We start from the raw sequence: 21,567 nt of genomic DNA on the forward strand, positions 1-21,567 counted from the left end.
AGTGCTTTACAAGATAAAATCAAGTCACAAGGATTAAAACAAACAGTGGATAAAAAGGCATTTAAAAATAATAGACACAAGCACTTTCCACACACTCACACACACACACACAAGGACATAGAGCAAATAACCCCTCCACACACTCCCACCCACATTCCCCGAAAAACCCTGAATACTGTCTCTTTAACTGAATGCTGGTTAATAAAACAACTAAAAACATTCATTAAGTGATAAAAATTCTGACTTGGTGCTGATGTGCTCTTTTGGGATAGTTTAGATAAACAGGCTGTTGTTCTTTTCAAAGGTTATCTGATTTCTTTCATCATAAGTGGGCTTAAAGAAAACAGAGTATTGAATTATTTATAGAAAACATCTGTACGATAAAATAATCATCTGGGGGAAAAAAAAAAACATATTTTAAACTTTAAAAAAAAAAAAAAAAAAAAACTTATGTAAAATGTTTTTTGACATTAAAAATCATTACAAAGCTGCAAAAGCCAGAAATGTGGGACATTCTCTTAGTGAGTGTAGCAGAGTGTCCCAGAATTTATCACCTTCACAGAAAATGTATTTTAGTCCAAAGTCAGTTCTTCTGTTGGGAATTTCATGGTCCGGCCCTTGAGCAAGCCCTGATCCTGCTTCCGCTTTGAGTTCTCGGTCTAATGCTTGAGCTGGCGCAGAACAGGTGAAATATTAACTACAAAGTAGGACTTTGTGACCCGGGTTTGAAGGTGTTTTGCATTGGTCTTGCTACCTTGAGAACAACCCTGTTTCATCTCTTTTTTTTTTATCTTTTGCAGGAAGATGTCATGTTCATGTGTGTTTCAGGGTCTGACTCAGCATAAATGCCCTCTCTAGATAACAGCAGTACGTTGTTTCTTTAGTTAGCACTCAGTTAAGGTTTACTGGCCAAGTCAGCTGTGCAGTGCAGTGGCCGTAGCCCTTGTCTACGCTCAGACGGTCATGGCTCTCCTGTCCTTCCTTACACCTGTGCTAGTGGTGATCCTGTGCCTGGTGGTGGGTTTCATGCTGGTGAAATCTCGGGAGACGGAGGCCACCTCGACAGCCCAGGGCAAAACTAACAGGACATCAAAGTCTGACTTTAGACCATGGGTAGATCAGGACTTACAGGATGAAACAGAAATCTCACCAGGAGGAAGAGGTGAGCACTCAGCTGCTAGTTCAGGCTAATTTTTTATTTTTCAGGTTGGCTGTACGTCATGTGATTGAGCTGCAAGTTTTGGGTAAAAGAAAACAGAAGGCCTTGTAAATTTGCACTTCATTGTATATTTTAAGCACTTTTTAGTTGTTTATTGCATTTTTTTTATTGAAAAGAGTGCCAGTTTTGTCACCACTTGCGTTAAAAATGCATCTTGAGAAATAATGACACATTTTGTGCCAAATGAAGGTGAACCTGAATTACTAATGTGGCATGGAGGAAAATGTTCCTCAGTCTCTTGTTTAAGGAAACATGAAAGATTTAAATAAATGTTTGTGTTTGCTAAGAGAAAACAGCAAGAGTTTCCAATGCAACTGGCAAAATAAGAAATGACAATTCATGCTGTTGCAAAAATAGCATAACTATTTTGTGCCAACGGTGTTGATTCCTTTTAAAATGTCTTTACTTACGCATTGATTTTGAGTATTAAAAGCATCCATAGAGTTTTGCATATCATTTTAATTTTTATCTTTTTTAGATGATGATGAATGGGTGAACAATAGTGAGGAAGAGGATCTTGCGCATGTGCCCTACTCACCACCACGTTACCCTGAGAAGACAATGTTGGAGAGATCCAAGAGTTTTTACACCTTGATGAACCAGCGAAGATCTGTCCGGTTCATCAGTCCAGAGCCAGTCCCAAGAGAAGTAATCGATCATGTCATTCTCACTGCAGGCAAGAAATCTTTCCATTAACTAACTGAAGTTTATTTTGCACAAGAGGAGTAAAGGATACTTTTTTTTTCAACTGAGAGTTTTCTTTTTTTTTTCTCTCTCTCTTTTCCTGTGCATTTTCTCCTCCACTTCTCTTTCCTCTTATCAGGTACTGCACCTAGTGGAGCACACACAGAGCCCTGGACGTTTGTCGTGGTGTCAGATCCAGAGACAAAGCATCAAATTAGGCTGATAGTGGAGGAGGAAGAGGAGATGAACTACCGCCAGAGGATGGGGGATAAATGGGTTCAAGATCTGGCCAAATTAAGGTAAGCATCTTCCTTCATATTTCAATAGAATCACACTTGTGGTAAATTATACTTTTGGTAACATTATATACACAACATTTCTGGTCATTTTTTATTTTTATGTGCAAAGTCTGTCTACAGTTTGAAATCACACCTTTTCCTCAAAATGCCGCTCCTCTTGCAGAACAAACTGGATTAAAGAGTATTTAGATGTTGCTCCGTACCTGATCCTCATCTTTAAACAAACCTATGGGATTCTACCAGACAGCAAGAAAAGAACACACTATTACAATGAAATCAGTGTCTCCATATCATGTGGAATCCTGCTGGCTGCTTTACAGGTAATCTGTGCGCATGAAAAAAAAAAAATTCCCTGAAATTAGAAGTTTATCTTTAACTATGATATGCAGAGCTACCTTAACTTTATAACTGAACTTTTTGTTTGTTTTATTAAAAGTTGTGTCATTTTAAGGCAAAGCAACTGAGCTTATTTTCTCTGTACATTTGCCTCTAGAACGTGGGTCTTGTTACAGTGACATCGACACCCCTCAACTGTGGCCCTCAGCTCAGATTCCTCCTTAAGCGGCCGGCTAACGAGAAGCTGCTGATGCTGCTTCCTGTAGGTTATCCTGCTCCAGATGCCACAGTGCCAGACTTGAAACGCAAACAGCTCGATGATATTATGGTGCACATCTAAACACAGCAGCTGCAGAGGAAAACACAAATGTAATCTGAAAATTACTTTTTCAGAAATAAAAAATGCTACCCACAACTGTCAACAATGAATTGCTGTTTCATTTTAAATTTTATGTTAACTATATGAATTGTTTGCTATTTACATGTGTTTGCATAGCTAGAATTAAGAATTTTATATTCTTTTAAAGAAATAAACAGTTGTTATTAGACCTGATAAAATGATATTTATCTGATTGTTGGTACCATCACATCTCTCATATATATGCTTATGCTTATGCTTATATATGCTTACCTTAATATATATATATATATATATATATATATATATATATATATATACATACATATATATATATATATATATATATATATATATATATATATACATACATATATATATATATATATATATATATATATATATACATACATATATATATATATATATATATATATATATATATATATATATATATATATACATACATATATATATATATATATATATATATACATACATATATATATATATATATACATATATATATATATATATATATATATACATACATATATATATATATATATATATATATATATATATATATATATATATATATATATATATATATATATATATATATATATATATATATATATATATACAAATATACATATCGCTGGCAAGTTTAAAGGCAAATTAAGGTAAGCATATATAAGCATAAGCATATATATAGATGGATACTTTATTCATCCCCAGTGAGGACATTTTTGATCATTCAGGAATTCTTAAAGAATAACCAGATGCAATGGCTGTGATATTACAGGCTTCATTTTAGCGTTGATTCAAAATGTTTCTATATTTTTATTCTTAAACCAAACTCAACCCAAAACTTGATGTTATGTCGTTTTTCTTTTATGACTAAAACAATCATGCTGAGATTGTGCCACTTAGGCTTATAGTGGGTCGAATGTTTGTTAAAATCCAAACTCACATTTCCTATTTTTCTAAAACTGGAAATGGTTTAAAACTTCCAAAATATATCACTATTTTTTTTTTTTTTTTAATCAAACAAGTTTTATTTTATTTTACTGTTGTATTGTCTAAAAAAGGATTTGCTTTACTGATTTATAAATCAGAAGTAACAAAGATGGTCATGTTTAAAATTATTATTCGATTTTGGTGACAAATTATTGTCAAAGATGAAAATATTTCATTTTGTGTGTTCATAAATCAGTTTTTTTCCCCCATTACCTCTATTTGTTTATTTATTCATTTGTTTATTTAGTATTTGACGTTAAATGTTTGGGTAAATGTCAAATGTGATTATTGAATCAGGTAGGAGTAATGAAATTACAGTGAATTAATGTTTCTTTTCAAATAAACAAAAAATTTCAATTGCTTGTGTCCCTGTGTATTCACTATTTTTATGTCCTGCGTGGTTAAATGTGAAACGTCTGTTCCCTCCTGGAGTTTTTCAAGTTCATCTCTCTTGCCACCACTAGAGGTCAGTGTTATTTCAACTGCTGCAGGAAGCAACAGAATTTGCCGAGAAACCACATTGCGCAGGCGTACACCACGTACACCCGATCCATCGAGTTTCGGCTAGATGCTAGCTGGCTAGCTAACGGTCTGTCAGGTATCACACATTGGGTCTGAAGGGGGAAGAGCAGCGGTGGAGAAGAACAGCGACCCAAGCGCCGCTACGAAATGGCCGGGCAACAGTTCCAGTACGATGACAGCGGCAACACATTTTTCTATTTCCTTACGTCCTTCGTCGGACTGATTGTGATCCCGGCTACATATTACCTGTGGCCGCGGGATCAGAATGCTGGTAAGGCCTGAAGTCTGCCTCAGCGCTAACTTAGCTAACTAACTTACTAAGTAAGTAAGTAAGTAACTAACCTCAGCTAATGGAACACCACCTGCCTTGGCAGCATAATAGCTTTTACATTATAACCAGCTGGTTTGTGGCTATGCTGCACTAGTTTTACAGTCAAAGACTACAATGTTAAATCATGTAAATCGAAGCGAGTGAACCTCAGTTGAACGCCAGTTTTACTGGTTAAAACTTATTTTATAATCCATTAATTCCGTTTTTCTCAGAAATATTTAGCTATTATTGTTTATATTTTTGTATAGCTAAGATGTGGATGGTTAAACTGGAACTCCGACACCAAACACCAGCGCCACTCTCACAGGTTCTTAAATTCATGGCTTTATTGAGCTTATCCTGATATGTTCTTATCATCATGCTTCTACATGTTTGTCAACACCAGAGCACAGTCAGCTGGAATAGACTAATAGCTATTGGTTGTGGCTCAAAATGCCCTTCAGAGTTAATTTCATGTGATGTTACATATTTTATCACAAGATTCAACCTAAACGAAGAACAATTTAAGATAAGATAAGATAAGATAAGACTTTATTTATCTCACAGTGGAGAAATTCACTGTTACATAGGCTCTCAGAAACAAATAGTAATGAATGGTGCAAAAAAAGTGGATAGTGCAAATTGGTAGTAAATAATAATAATAATAAAAATAAAAATATAACTAAAATCCACCACGAGTTAAAAAATCTAAAGAACAAGCAAAACGAGCAAAATACTATATACAATGCACATTAAAGATGTGATAAACAATATATATATATATATATATATATATATATATATATATATATATATATATATATATATATATATATATATATATATATATGATGATCTGTCTTCTTGCTTATCAAATAAAAATAAGGTGACCTGGTGTGCATTTTTTTATGTTAAACAACAGCAGTTAATGTCTTATTGCTTAGCTAGTGTTGATCTGTCGGTAACCCCCCTGTTCATCCTCTGTCCAGAACAACTGCGTCTGAAGAGCCTGCGGAGGGTACATGGCAGGTGTTTGTGGTATCGTCTGCGGCTGATGAAGTCACAGCAGAGCATTGTCCCAACACTAAAGTGAGTCCAATGAGATTGAACTCATCATTAACTTTGTTTTTTTGTAAATGTGCAGGTTACAGACTAATTCAGACACCTGAATGCTTATCACCAAATGACTGATGACACAAACTACACATGCTGTTTTAGCTGGATTACTTTAAGAAAGCTCAGTCCTTCTTTTGTCGTTGTATCAGAATTTAGACATTTTCTCTCTTGTTTGAAGATTAAACACACACCATGCTCCACATACATTGACAGACTCAGGTTTGCATGTATTTGTGGAGAAAAGTTCTTTATTTTTGGGGTCAAAATAATCCTCTGTCTTGTCTCCATGTGTCATCGCCTCAGTGGCATTTGCATGTTGCTATTAATGCACTGTTGCACTGCCTTGCATGTTTGTTAACATCCCCGACTTTTCTTAAAATTGTTTATTCCCTGTACTTTTCAGCTGCTTGTCTTTATACATCCACTGTCCACTCTGTGACTACACCAGCATCCGGTGTTCACAACCTAAACATAAATCCTCCTCTTGCATGGCTGCATTTGAGAGTGAAGCTGGTTTAAAAAAAACGGCACGTTTATCTGGATAGTTGAGTCAAAACAGCTGCTTTTTAAAAATCCCAGCATGTTTCTCTCTCACAGCCACATCATTGGATGGTAGTTATTGTAGGAAAGCATCATGTGTCTTTCTGATCAAGCTATGCAGACAACTGAGGCTACTGAGATGTTGTCATGGCAACAGATGCTGCAGCACAGGCTACTCTTTATTTACTGTCATGGAAACAAGTTCAACTTTCTTATATAAATGGCAAACAGTATCTTAATGTGGCTTTCTATTTTGCTTGTATACAGTAGATTGAAATGGTCTTGCTGTTTTGTTTAAAATAATATTAATTAAAAAAAAGGGTTGATTATTGCTTTAAATTTTCTATGATGTGATTCAAGCCACAGTGTGAAAGTCTTTCTATATAAAAAAAAAACAAAAAAAAAAACATGCTTGATAGCCTGAGATTTTTCACATCTTTGTGTGTGAATGATTTCAGGAAAGCAGCCTTGCTGTTTGGGTGGGCTGTATTTCTGCTGCTAGCCTACAAGGTGTCCAAGCTGGATAGAGAGTACCAGGAATACAATCCATATGAAGTCCTTAACTTGGACCAGGTAAATAGATTGTCACCAAAGTCCTTAATTGTTGTTTTTCTTTATTATTTTTTCTTTTTTTCTTCATAAAATTGTATCATAATAGTTTAACCATATTTTATTCAATACTTAATGCTTAATACACTTCTGGAGCAGTTCTTTAAAAAAGACTTATTTGCATCTATATATTTATATGTCATGTGTTGCATACTGTGGTCAGTAGTTTCTTTCTTTCTTTATTATTTTTTGTTGCTGTTGTTTTTCCTCCAGAGTGCAACACCGGCAGAAATTAAGAAGCAATACCGTATATTGTTACTGAAGTACCACCCTGACAAAGGTGGTGATGAGACAACATTCCTGAAAATTACCAAAGCATACGCTGCGTAAGTGTCATTTTGCGTTGGGCTTTAAACTAGTCAGCAAGTTCTGTATTCATGGTTGATGATGCGTATTTTCCAACATACTGTTTTAATGACTAAACTTTTTGCTCTTCTTCTGCAGTCTAACCAATGAGCAGTCGCGAATAAACTGGCAAACTTACGGCAATCCAGATGGTCCAGGCGGTGAGTAAAGCTCTGTGTGTTGACATACCTTCTGTATTTATGATGCTGAGTCACACTTGTTTGCATGAACGTGTTAACTAAAAGATGCTGACAACATCAACAGCTCATATATTCTCAGAAAACCAATGTAAATCAGGAAAAAGATGTCTTTGCTTTTACTGTCTCGCTCCTTTATGCAAATGTATCTATTATTAAACATTTTTAAACTTTAATACTTTACTTTCTAAGATAACGCAGTTAGAAATCTTTCCAGTTGCGTCAAGTGGTTTTCAGTTCCCCACACAATGTAGCAATGTGCTTGTGTAGAAAGAGCCTACAGTGTTTGTACAGTACAGGCAGGATTGTTTTTTGTGTGTGTGTTGATTTAACGTCTCTTTTTAGCCACCAGCTTTGGTATTGCCCTGCCTGCCTGGATTGTTGACCAGAAGAACTCAATGCTGGTATACATTTACTGATTCAAGTCATTGTAGCTTAAACTGTTTGTGATTGTTGCGTTTCAAGAGCTCAGAGCCGATGTATAAACACCCTCAAAGACCTGCTTATTTAGGGTGCCTGTTCATGCTAATGTAGGTCAACTTTAAATCTGGATCTCCTCTGACAGCTGGCTTTTCCTTTTGTAGGTGTTGTTGGTGTATGGACTTGCCTTCATGGTCATCCTTCCAGTTGTTGTGGTAAATTTTTTTGTCAAATGGAGGTCATCTCTTCATTGGAATCCTGTTTTTTTTTTTTTTTTTTTGCTAATTTCCCTATTTCGATCTTCAGGGCACATGGTGGTACCGCTCAATCCGGTACAGTGGAGACCAAATCCTCATCAACACTACCCAGCTCTTCATGCATTTCATGTACAAGACACCAAATATGAACATGAAGCGTGAGTTTCCTCTTGGCTTACTGTAGCTTTCTGCTAGTACACTACACACACATACATACATTCAATGTGGTCTTGGATTTTAAAAGTTATGATTACAAGTTTTTATCTGTTTTCTGGATCTAAGCACAACTTTCAATACAATAGAGAACAACTTCTTATTAAAAAAAAAACTCAAGAGCCTGATGGCCATCTTAACTGTTCTTAACAGGTTTTATGCCTGTCTTATTTATGGACAGTTTTTTAGTTAGGATGGATCTATGCTCATCAAGAAGCCACAAATTTCAAATATAGGTCTTATTCTTGTAACTCTGTACATGTTGCCACTTGGGAATGTAATCAGGAGGCATGGCATTGATTTTCACAGCAATGCTAATGATTCACAGCGTTACATTGCCGTGTCTCCAGATGATCTGGAGCCGGTTCGTGTAATGGGGAGATTTTTCTGCCACTAAATCAGGACAAAACCAAAGTTTTGATTATTGATCCTGAAGACAAGAGAGAAGCATTTTTAACCTAATTCCGTGAGAAACCTGCGTGTCCTTTTTGACTCTGAGCTTAATTTTTATTCCACATATTGGACACACTTTTATGTCTCGTTTTTTTAATCCGTTGGGGACGGCTTTGTCACCTGGTGTCACCTGATTTTCTCGCTTTGGTCCCTTCCACTTCTTTTGAAAACTACCTGACTGAATAATCACGTTGGTTGTTTATAATGAAGACACAGATGCCACCTCCACGCCACTACAATACACCCCGACCAGAACCAACTTTTTTCTTGTTCTTGCGGGGTCGAGAACAGGAACAAAGTTCTCGCTTCTCATGGAGTCATGTAAAAAGCTTATTTCACAAGCTTTGCTTTGCTGTCTACTCTTTCCACACTCGAACGAGCCGCAGCAGAACCAGACAGGCAGTTGAGACTGCAGTGTTTGTTGAGACTAAAGTTATTTGCAGAGCAGTGTCACATTTCCTGAGTACAATGTCATGTTCTTATTATGGTTCGCAAATATAGACTTTATGTTCATACACTATAATTTATAACATCGGAAAAAAAATCTGAATTCTGAAGGCATACCTGCTTTTATTTTGTCATGTGTGAGCCACAATCATTTACATGTAGCGACAAATCTACCTGCTCTCTGGTCTTCCCAAAAAGAGTATTTTAAACCTCCATTTACTTCAGGACTCAGGACTCAGCTACAGATGTGCTGAAAAGGACCAGGGGGCTAAAACACACTACACCAGTTTTAAAAGCGCTGTGTTTGCTCCCTGTGCAGCTCAGTATTGATTTTCAGGTTTATTTAGTTGTTTATAAATGTCTTAATGGTCTCTGGTTTTCTTATAAATCTGACCTCCTTTTAAAGTATGAGCCCCTGCAGACCATAAGACCCTCTGGTCCTTGCTTTTGAAGTTGCAGTCTTTTTTTTTTCTGGTTTTTTTTTTTTTTTTTTTTAAAGTTTGGTTTAGCCTATTTATTACATTTTTATCAATTTAATTTCAATAATAAATTATATATATGTATATATATATATATATATATATATATATATGTATATATATATATATATATATATATATATATATATATATATATATATATATATATATATATATATATATATATATGTGTGTGTGTGTGTGTGTGTGTGTGTGTGTGTGTGTGTGTGTATGTATGGTATAGAGGTAAATATAGATGGATATATAGATGGATATATAGATATAGAGGTAGATATAGATGGATATATAGATATAGAGGTAGATATAGATGGATATATAGATATAGAGGTAGATATAGATGGATATATAGATATAGAGGTAGATATAGATGGATATATAGATATAGAGGTAGATATAGAGGTAGATATAGATGGATATATAGATATAGAGGTAGATATAGAGGTAGATATAGATGGATATATAGATATAGAGGTAGATATAGATGGATATATAGATATAGAGGTAGATATAGATGGATATATAGATATAGAGGTAGATATAGATGGATATATAGATATAGAGGTAGATATAGATGGATATATAGATATAGAGGTAGATATAGATGGATATATAGATATAGAGGTAGATATAGATGGATATATAGATATAGAGGTAGATATAGATGGATATATAGATATAGAGGTAGATATAGATGGATATATAGATATAGAGGTAGATATAGATGGATATATAGATATAGAGGTAGATATAGATGGATATATAGATATAGAGGTAGATATAGATGGATATATAGATATAGAGGTAGATATAGATGGATATATAGATATAGAGGTAGATATAGCTGGATATATAGATATAGAGGTAGATATAGATGGATATATAGATATAGAGGTAGATATAGATGTAGATAGATTGATAAATATAAAATTTATATTTTAATTTTGATGTATTGATTCATTTCATGAAATGGGTGTTTTTGTGTTTTTTTGACACTTCAGGATTAACCATGGTGTTGACTGCAGCATTTGAATTTGACCCTCGCAGCAATAAGGAAGCCACAATAAGACCCACAGACAACATTGAAGTGCCGCAGGTAAAAACATCTTTCCAGTGTGTTAACTGGTTTAGTGCAGATGAAACAAGTTGCTCTGTGAAGCTGAAGCACTTGATCGTGAAGAATGGATAAAGCAGATCTAATTTTAAGACTCCTCTGTCCTTTTTTGAGAAAAGGATCTCATGAGGAAGGAAAGCACATTTAGTCTGACCCGTTGGATCAGCTGTTCAGAGAAAAAGTCATTCCTCATCATTAAAGCCTTTTATGTCAAATAATGGAAACAGGAAATGTGGTTATTGAGGAAAAATTCTTTATTTTTGAGGAATTATTCTTTTCATGTTCTTGGAGCTTAGTGAAGACACAAAGACTGCTCTGTCTCTCTCGCAGTTGATTCGTGAATTGGGAAATATCAATGTGAAGAAGAAGGAACCTCCGTTCTGTTACCCGTACAGTCTGAAGGCCAGGGTGCTGGTGCTCTCCCACCTGGCCCGCATGGAGGTGTCAGAGGAGTTGGAGGAAGGTAAGACTGAAATGTTTGGGCTTTATAGTTTATTCCTTTTTCATTTGATACAATTCATCAAATAGAAGCTAGAGACTTTATTTACTTTATGAATCAAATTGTTATTGTTCTAATTTGGACTTGTCATAGTTTTTATGTCCTTTTTTTTTTTTTTATAAGAGTAGACTAGAGGCCCATTAATTCATATGGTAATCCATGTAATCTCTGATAAGTGTGCAAAATCATCTTTTTTTTTTCTTTCAACCAAAATTTGCCTCCAGCTTCATTTTTTGTGGAGTTGCAGAAAGAGACCACACTGTGTGCACAGGTAGCAAACTGTCTCCCAGAACAGAACTAGGGTACTATTGGCCTTATCAGCTGTACACAATTCCCACTTCCTGCTCTGTATCAAATTTGAATTTCTTTTTAATTTAATCTGATACAAACCCCTCCCTCTCTTAGCCTAGCTTGTGCTTACTTAGCATGGAGAGGAACAGTATAGTGGACAGACCAAAAGTGGCTCAGAATGAAAAACTATGACTTTTATATGCTGATATGTCATTTTGACAATTACTTTTATTTGAATCTGTTTGTTTTTTTTCTTGGTGGAGCTATTGTTCCATAAAAAAGAGGTTAATATTAGTTTTTACCATTTTGTCTGCAATTATTGTCTGCTTTAAAAGAATAACACATAAAGATTTTAGTTTAGATAATTCTAAAGTGCTGTGAATATTTACTCACACTGTCAGCTGTGCTTTAGATGTTGATATAAAGCGGCGTGTATGTGTGTCAGTCGCCTCACAATATTTTTCTCCAAAGACGAAAACAATGAAGAGAACTGGTTCTTCAGACTTGAGATAAATATCATGGCTGCTTTCTTCACTGTTTTTATGTATTTATTTTTTCTGCATTCTGTGCAGACATGACGCTCATATTCAGATGCCTGGAGGTTTTTTTTTCTTTAAGCCTCTTGTTTCATTTTGATCCTTGACTTCCATACGAGTGAATCAGGAATGATGGAAAATTTCACAGCAGTGTAAACTTTAACAGGATTTTCCAGATTAAATAATGCTTCTTTTGAGTTCTGACAGATTGTAAATGTTATTTAGTTTATTTCTTTTTTTTCTTAAGCCCTATTTTATATGATTTTGTTCCAGATCAGAGGTTTGTGGTGAGGAAAAGTCCAGCTCTCCTCCAGGAGATGATCAACGTGGGCTGTCAACTAACCATGATGGCCAACAGCAGAGGAGGTACACACGTTGTTGTTGCTTCAAACTACAAATCCCCTCTCCCCTTCAGTATTATCGACATCATGATGCCTCCCCACAGGTTTCCATGCTCCTCGACTGGTTACCATTGAGAACTGTATGAAGCTGACTCAGATGGTGGTGCAAGGCCTGCAGGAGTCAAAGTCACCGCTGCTGCAGCTGCCTCATTTTGAGGAGGAGCATCTTCGCTACTGCATTTCTAAGAAGGTATGTGCAGAGTGAATGTCCTAGCGCTAAGAAAACTCCAGTATTTGCTTGGTTGTGTGAACGGATGTTATTCAAACGGATGGATCAGAAGTGGGAAGGTGGATGTAGAAATGCCTTTTTTTTTTTTTTTTAACTTCAATACTATTGATACATGTGATGTTAAAAACATGATTGTCTTCCGATTTATGTCATTTCTACTTGATGAACATGATCTTGGTAATAAGTAAAATACTTAGAAAAGCAAAAATAACTAACTTCTGTGAAATGCCTTCTTTATAATGACATAAAACACTTGGCATTTAATGGCTTTTGTGGTTAACTAAGATACCTAACTACTTTTATTGATTTTTAAGTGGTAAGTGAGTTAAAAAGAAGTACAGAGTTGCCTTCAAATATACCATACACTTCTCATATTGTTTGCTACAAATATGGAGAATAATTACATGCAAAACCCTGCAGGAAGGAATCACCTCATCAAAACCATGACTGGCTTTGTTCTTCTTAAATATGATGTAATAGACATGAGTTTGGTGGTTAACAGGTGATAAATTTTCTCCCTACCATCCTCATCTTGTCTTTTTTTAGTACAAGGTGCGAACCCTGCAGGACCTGGTGAGTCTGAAGGACTTGGACAGACGCAGCATGCTGCGTTTCCTAGGCGAGGAGAAGTATGATGAGGTCATAGCTGTGCTGGGGAGCTTCCCTCACATCACCATGGAGACAAAACTGCAGGGTGAGTCCTACAAGAAAGACATGTTTTACTGTGTTACGGTAAGTTTGTGTTGCTGTGGTTGGGTTGGTGGTCCGATAAGCTAGATGATAGATAAATGCTTTAATCGTGTCTGTTTTTTAACAGCTGAATGTGATGAGAAATTCATTGTGAAAGTAAACTCATTTAAACTTGTGTCCAAAATTATGATGACAACATTCGATTTCTCTCTCCGTATGTCTTTGCAGTCCTTGATGACGAGGACAGTAATAACATCACAGCTGGCTCAATTGTCACAGTAACTGTCACTTTAACCAGAAAGCGGATGGCTGTAAGTATTTAGTGTAAAAACGGACATTTCAGTACTTTACTACAAAGAAAATTTCTTTTATGCTTGAAGGACATTTATTTATCCAGGTTTTTGTTTGTCCACTAGAGTGTGCTGTTGACTTTTTGTTGGTTGGGAAGTATCACTGAACTTCTCCTTTTATTTACTCTTTGTGTAGGATATGTTTGAAAAAGAGCAGGAGTCATCACCATGTCAAGGAGAAGAGGCTGCAAATACAGAAGAAGCAGTAAGGCCAAAAATCCTCAGTATAGTAATGATTTAAAGACAGCATGGTTCATGTTTTTTTTTTTAATGTTTTCTGTAAAGCAGGCAGACACAAGTAAAGCCAAAACCAAAGTATGGCAGAACAAAAATAAAGGGGCTAAGAAGACAGCCAAGTCCAAGAAGAAAAAATTAACCAAGAAGAAGGCCACTCCTGCTCCTGCCAAAAGCAAACAGGCTAATGGCAACGTGGCTGGAAATGTAAGAATCCACTCTTACATTTCCGCTTTTTTTTTTTTTTGTATTTTTTTTTTTTTTTTTTTGCACATTTGATGGCACTGCTCATGTGTATTTACACATGTTGGTCTCTCAGGAAGTTGAGAAACAGACAACATCGACATCAGCACCAGCAAAGGAGGAAGACGATGAAGGCTCAGACAAAGGCAGCGAGTCAGAAGAGGGTGAAGCGAACAAAGATTCTCCCAGTGAGAGAGATGAAGACAGCGACAAACAGAGTGACACAGAGGTCGATGAGATGGCTGGTGACGATGAGGAGGTGAGGCCGCATTTCAGGGCTGCACATAACAGGATTAGGATGCAGATTTTTAGAGCTGCTCAAAGCAGAACACTAACCCACCTCTCTCCACACCCGTCAGGAGTGGGAGGCGTTGCAGCAGAGCATCCAACGGCGTGAGCGTGCACTGCTAGAAACCAAGTCAAAGATCACACATTCGGCCTACAGCCTCTACTTTCCTGAAGAGAAGCAAGAATGGTGGTGGCTTTACATTGCGGACCGCCGAGACCAGACCCTTGTCTCCATGCCCTACCACGTCTGCACACTAAAAGATACAGAAGAGGTGAGACCGCTTGTTTAGGGTTGCGCAAAGAGAGTGTTTGGCATGTTTTAATGAATATTTTAATTTATTTAAATGAAATAAATGCAAAAGGTAAAATTCATCACCCTATATATTGTAGAATTATCTGAACGGTTTATCCAGGAGACTAAATTTCCATTTTGACAGTTTGCATATTTTAACTATATGCTGACAATATTTCACTCTCATCAATATTTACTTCTTTTATTCGGAGTTTTACAATTGCAGTTCTAGTTCTTTGTGCTATATCACAGTACCAAAATAGTACTCTGTGTGCTGTTTGATAATTCATCATACAAAGATCTTAATAAGTTACTGTCTGTTCACATTGTTTCTTGTGCACTATAACCTTTTTACACATCCTGTTGCTAGGCAACTCTTTGCACTTGTCATTATTCCCTCAGAGTAGTGTGTAAGTATGTTTATTTTGCACACATTTACCAATTCTCCAGCAACGGCACAGATTGACAGCAAGGTAAAGTCTTAATGAGAGCCTTGGGTAAGTCTGCGTGACCGGCTGTCAGCAGTCCGAAGGAACGTAATCACACGAGGTGCCCCCTCCCCTCTATTCATGCGTGATGGGTCACGGCGTTGCAATCAGCATGTCAATTCAACCGCTTCCTGTGCCGTTAGCGTTGCGTGACTGTGTATATACGCAGCCTCCCTGGCGGAGATGCTTTTTTGAAAGGCCAATGGACTGCATTCATGACTTAAAAATGGCGGTAAAAAGAAAAAGTAGCCATGATTATCACTCATTCTCTGATCTCACACTGAATAGTTAGCCTTATTGTTTCATTAATGAGATGTTTGCTTTATATAATTGCACAATCTAGTAATCACAGCCGGCAGTAGCGTTGGTCTAGTATTTACAGTTGGACCCTGTCATCATGCTCTGGGTAATTTGTGATCACCTACCTCGCTGTTCCTTTGTGCTTAGAGGTGATTTGTAGGGGTGAGCTTGTTCAATCGCACCATCTTGTTTCTTTAGAAGAGGGCAATTATATTTATTAGTCGAAGCAGCAACGCAGCCACGGTGGAGTATCGCAGTGTGTTTTGATCTATCACTGCACTAACTATATGAAGTAATGTTGAGCCAACAGCCATGTTGGCAGCAGAAAGGAGCTTATGCTTGTGCTGCATCACAATACGTCTCCCAGCAGCTTTTGCTATATTTCTTTACTGACAAGTTAATTATTTCTTCTAATGAACAACTAAAAACAAACACTTGAGAAATGCAAATGGAAATGCAAGTCCTAAAATTAATTCATGGGAAGAAAAGCAGATGCACAGCTGAGTGAGAGATTTTCCCAAGATTTATTATGAAATGAAAGAAGCCACAAGCCGAGTTTGTTGACATGTGTGTTGTGGCTTCTGAAAGAAAATACATGCTGGGGTTGTTGGTTTTCATGAGGATGGCGTGCTCCAGAGGTAAAGGATGGTCCGTAGCTCCAGGGATTGGTGCAGAGATTGCCCTCCTAAAAAGACGAGACCCCATTCTGTTAGAAAGAAATGTAGCTTCAAAAAACACATGGGAATGTCGTCAGGCCTTGAACAAAGTTTATCAATAAAATTTCTCTGATAATTCTCTGCAGCATTTTAGAGAGTGGAAATGGGACCTTCTAAAATCACACACTTTTGGATGATGTCCAAAAAGTTAAAGAAAAACCTTTTTTTTTTTTTTTCAGTACACATATGCAAGGTTTAACTTTATGTGCAATGAAAAGAAGCCTTGTTAACAAAGGGAACATTTTTTTTGTTTTTTTGCTAAGATAATTTATTTGTATCAGGTGGTATCCATCATGTCTAATTTTAGCCTTCTTAGGTCCAACACAGAGGATGTGTGTGTAGTGCTACAGTGAAACACGGAGGTGAAAGTGTGATAACATATCATTTTGGATGAATATTGTGTTCACACTGCACTTCTCAAATGAATCAAACTTTTAAAAAAAACAAAAAAAAAAACCAAACTCTTCACCAGAAGAAAGTAAACATGGAGTTGTGTCAGATCCTCGTGGTCTGGGTTGATCACATTTCTATCTTCTAAAGTAAAGTTTGACTGATGAAAGTCTGTGACGTTTTGGAAAAGTGAACTAAGCTGTGGTTTGAGATTTTTCCTCTTGTGGTTTGCCTGTGGATAACCAGATTTCTGGCTCCTTTTGATGGGATATTTACATTTAGTATGCACTGTCCTGGGGCCGTTATTGCCTTGCAGTGTTATGAGACACCACACTACACTCCGGCAGCTGTATATCAGCACTGGCTGGTTTGAGAATGCATCATAGCAGAGTGAGCAAAGAAATGCAAGAAGACAGATTTTTTAGTGGAGGAGAAAAGAAAGAGGGAAAAAAATGACAGAGCCAAAGATGAGGCAAGAGGCAACATTACCCCGAGTTTAGCTAGTATTAGCTCAGTGAACTTTTATTCAGGGTGCAACGTGTGAAAAATCTGCCAAGCTTCAGTCGTTTCTCTTTAAATACAACTTGATTTGAACTGATTGTGTGTTGGATTCTATTTACATACTGAGTTATGAGTTGAATGTTTATTCATACATCAAATGTATTTTATTTACGAGTCCAAATTATATCAATCAACATATATAAAAGAAATAATAAATTTTGAATCTCAGAAACAGAGTATGCACTAACTTTTGTGGCATTATGTTGACTAAAAGAAGAAAAATAACTGGGAGAATTTGTTTGGATTACATAAAGAAATCTGCTTGTGTTTTCCAGGTGGAGCTTAAATTTCCTGCCCCTTCCAAAACAGGCAACTACCAGTACTCTGTCATCCTCCGTTCTGATTCCTACCTGGGACTGGACCAGATCAAACCACTTAAGGTAACAAGAAATGTTTTTCTATGTGATTTGAAAGCTTTAAGCTGGTTATTTATAAAATGCAGAAGTGACTTCTTGCTTCTCACAGAGGATGTAACAGGCAGGTTGTACACGCGGCAGGGTTCGTGTATTTTACCACCTCGATCAGCTGTTTAATCAAAACAATACGTTTTACCTGCAACAGAAAAAATGCGGAAACGGCATCTCACTGCTTCATGCTTTTCCGGGTTAACCACGCCCACCTCGGATGTCCAACCAATCCAACGATACTTAACTGGCTGCTGGTAAAAGGTGTGGGGCTTGGGATTTAGGCATCTTAATGAAGCGTTAACCACATGTTCGCCCCCTTGTGGTCGGCAGACTACTAGTTGAGAACCTGAGTGACCAGAGACGCACGCAGCAGAACTCGTGTTTTGAATGTAAATATCGTTGACGATCAGGTTTATTTAACTGTGGCCACCAAAATTGTGATCATGATCAAAATCTGATTAATTGTGCAGCCCTACTCTGCCGTGACAATATTCACAGTAAGACGCCTTAAATTGATCAGGTTTTGATAATGTCTGGAAAAAAAGTGGTCTAAAAGTTACAAATTTTAAACTGCAGCTATAAAACGTGCAACCTCTCTGCACTACAAACATGCATCGTGTGTTTTCTCAGCTGGAAGTTCACGAGGCCAAGGCCATGCTGGACAACCACCCACAGTGGGACATCCCCGACACGGAGGAGGAGGACGGGGAGCAGGAAGACAGCGACGGCATCGAGGAAAGTGATGACGACGACGAGGACAACGACTGAATGCGTTAAACGCACACACTCAGCCCCGCCTCCACCTTCCCAACCCCCCACCCGCCCTCCTTCCCCCTCTCTGACTTGCCACCCTCCACTTGTGACGAGGAGCAGCGAAGCCGTGCCTGCCACAAACAGAAACAAACACACAATGCGATCACTGGGGACAGTTTCTACACACAGAGCCCTCCACCATCCCACCTTTACAATATCATAAACTGTGACACCCCACCCCCACCCACCCCACACCCCCCAACAGTTTTCCCCTTTTTTTTTTTTTTTACAGACTTTTCATTCACTTTCCACAGCTGGTGGAAAAGAATTCTGTGAATACTAACAGGCCTGTGTGTGTGTGTGTGGGTGTGCATGTGAGTGTGTGTGTATGATGTGTAATGTAGTATGTCTTTGTACAGGTATGAGAGATGGACACACTGTGGACTGGAGGACCTATTATTATAATATGGGCTCTTTTTTTTTTTTTTTTTTTTTATTGATTGGGAGAGTGGATGTAAAACGGCTAAATTCCATTTCCAAGATGAATACAAACAACTGACCTCCGTATGGAAATCATGCCATCACTATCGCTCCTGCTTTTAAAATTCACTCGGCGCCCACGTTTTCCACACCAATGATACTTTCTAATGTATACTTACTCTGCACAAGTTTGAGCTTTACCCTTCTTTTTATTTGGGAAGTTTGGAGTCAAATTTATGGATGGTTTCCTCTCATGGAGGCACAGATCATTATTATTAAATGTTTTTACTTTCCTTTTTTCCATTGTTCCACTGTTACACCTGCCTTTCATGTGTACTTCCTGTATGTTGAAGGAAATGTCAAAAGAGAGATGATGATGATTACAAAGTGGTCCCATTAATGATGCTTATGTGATTTGTACTTTTTTTTTTCTTAAAGAAACAAGCATTGATTGATTGGTGACATGAATTGAGCTGGGAGCGATAAGACAACTTGCAGTGTTAAAACATGATGGACTTGTGAGGACTTTTCATATTATACATACAATTTACGAGTCTTTAGTCTTTTTAAGAGGCTAAGATATCTTTGGCTTTTTTCTCGTTTTCTTTGAACAATTGTAGCACATTCCAGTGTATACTCATTGTCCAAAAAAGGCCTTATGAATACAACTGAAATACTACAACACACAAGTCCTTGGGTGCTATGCACCAGTGGTTGCTTGGAGAGCAGATATATTTTTGTTTGTTTTTTAAATTTTGTTTGTTTGGGCTAAAAACTGAAGTGTTTGCTTCCATTTAGAGTTTGTGTCTTCATAGTAATCTCTAGCTTTTCAATCTTGGGGATACATATCATTCACTTAGCACCAGAAAACATCCAGCGAGAACAGTCATTTTGCAGTTTTATGTGAAAATTGGCTGCGTTTTGGGGATTTGAAGAATGGATCCCTGCCAAACGGCACATTCGTGATCTGACAGCTGTCCTGAGAAAAGGCCAGTTAAAAATAAGTTGTTGTGTGAGACGAAGCAGACTTTCTCAAGCACCTTCTCTTCTTAATCATCGTCAGAACAGGCTTAATCTTGCGATGGAAATTCACATTTCCATCAGAGGAATGCAAAGCAGTTCTGGCTGAGCAAAAACCTTACCTCCATTACATTTAAAGTGGGTTTTTTTTCCCCTCTTTTTTTTGTCTCATAAAGAAGAAGTTATAAATGTACTACACGTTTTGTTTTGCTGCATTCTAACCTTGACTTTTCCATGTGTTAGGTTATGGGGGGGGGGGTCTGAGCTCTGTGTAGCTCTGTGGATTCTCACTGTGTCAACGACTTTAGTTGAGATTTTACATCAAATGCGTAACCTTTCACAATGAGTATCTGTACGGTTCATTTTCCTATATCTCATACTCGTGTGTGTGTGTGTGTGCGTGTGCGCGCGCGCGTGCGTGTGTGTAGTGTTACCGGGAGAGATGAAATTTTGAATATTCGAGGGCATGCTCTCCCAACAACTTGCACACTCATTTAAACTATACCCTCCTTCACCTGTTCAGAGCAGGTGTTTAACATTAACATTATATTCTGAGTATTACCGCTCTGCAATAGAATGTAGCATCAGTGATTAATGCTGTGTGGAAAAAACAAAATAGATAACCGCAGTGAGGTTAGGTATGACACCATCTCTCCCATGACAGACCTTATCCAGGTGATTGGCCTGGTGGCCGCCTAGGTTTGGACAAGCAACTACCCAAATGACTATCGATCTGCCACTTTTGTTTACAAAGGAACTGTCATTGTAAATGGAAACAATATATTATTTGTATTTAAAATCATTTCAAATAAAAACTTTTAAATGAGGTGCCTTTTGTTTTCACTCTCTGACAGCCTGAGTCTGTTATTGACTTAGTATCACAAATAAAGATGTCAGTAAAGCAGCAGGTATTTACTTTGGATCATCCTACATTGTATGGCCTTCATGTATGCTTTCATAAATGCTTGTATGTTCTTGTGGTGGTAACTAATAAGCCAACCTGAACAGCCTGGGTGTCACTTGTTAAAGAAAATATAAATATTTGCACTTTATTCTGCGTATTTGCACCACTTACAGTAAAGAATTCCTACTTTTTCCTGGATCCTGTTTGTGTGTATTGGTATTTGAACGGTCCTGTGCTGGAGAGTTACAGGAGATGGTGGTTCAACAGTTTTCACCTGCACGAGTGTGTGGAAATTATCTGCCTGGCCGTTTTGCAAATTTGGGGTCAGTTTTCCAAGATAACAAAATTATCTGTTACGTTATCTAAAGAGGATATTTAATAACTTTGTAATCTGAACTGGTCAATGTGTAGCCAATTATTGTAAAGATTAACTCTCCAAATGACGACGTTCATTGTTAAAGGCTGCAGCACTCCTGTTAAGGAGTTTATTTACTTTCTAAACAGGAATCTGAATCATTTCAGTTTAAAGGTGGGAT

The 21,567-nt window shown here is 37.2% G+C and overlaps 2 protein-coding genes across 3 annotated transcripts; both read left to right on the forward strand.

Annotated features, from left to right (window-relative positions):
- Positions 1–963: 963 nt before the first annotated feature.
- On the forward strand, positions 964–2,878 carry iyd (iodotyrosine deiodinase; the record flags this gene model as incomplete). Its single annotated transcript, XM_079255565.1, has 5 exons — positions 964–1,162; positions 1,698–1,895; positions 2,043–2,202; positions 2,366–2,522; positions 2,696–2,878. 5 exons carry the CDS (start codon positions 964–966, stop codon positions 2,876–2,878), a joined length of 897 nt encoding a protein of 298 aa, XP_079111691.1.
- Positions 2,879–4,494: 1,616 nt separating this feature from the next.
- sec63 (SEC63 homolog, protein translocation regulator) lies at positions 4,495–20,944 on the forward strand. 2 transcript variants are annotated; one of them, XM_079255989.1, is made up of 20 exons: positions 4,495–4,712; positions 5,741–5,840; positions 6,866–6,980; positions 7,230–7,342; positions 7,461–7,522; positions 7,904–7,962; positions 8,143–8,193; positions 8,285–8,393; positions 10,847–10,941; positions 11,290–11,422; positions 12,559–12,651; positions 12,731–12,876; positions 13,462–13,609; positions 13,834–13,916; positions 14,092–14,160; positions 14,241–14,396; positions 14,509–14,691; positions 14,792–14,992; positions 17,743–17,847; positions 18,505–20,944. In XM_079255989.1, the coding sequence occupies exons 1-20, from the start codon at positions 4,589–4,591 to the stop codon at positions 18,640–18,642; spliced, it is 2,283 nt and encodes a 760-aa protein (XP_079112115.1). In that variant the 5' UTR covers positions 4,495–4,588; the 3' UTR covers positions 18,643–20,944. The 2 variants fall into 2 exon arrangements, with proteins under 2 accessions (XP_079112115.1, XP_079112116.1); XM_079255990.1 differs by having other exon boundaries at positions 14,244–14,396.
- The last annotated feature ends 623 nt before the right edge of the window (positions 20,945–21,567 follow it).

The sequence above is a fragment of the Telmatherina bonti genome (genome assembly GCF_933228915.1).
Source record: "Telmatherina bonti genome assembly, chromosome: 16".
NCBI lineage: Eukaryota > Metazoa > Chordata > Actinopteri > Atheriniformes > Telmatherinidae > Telmatherina > Telmatherina bonti.

Bases quoted from the DNA above. Each gene is read 5' to 3' on its own strand.
- sec63 (XM_079255989.1), top strand. From the start codon at position 4,589: ATGGCCGGGCAACAGTTCCAGTACGATGACAGCGGCAACACATTTTTC. The intron at 10,942-11,289 runs GTAAAAACATCT...TCTCTCTCGCAG, and splicing joins ACAACATTGAAGTGCCGCAG to TTGATTCGTGAATTGGGAAA. The intron at 12,877-13,461 runs GTATGTGCAGAG...GTCTTTTTTTAG, and splicing joins GCTACTGCATTTCTAAGAAG to TACAAGGTGCGAACCCTGCA.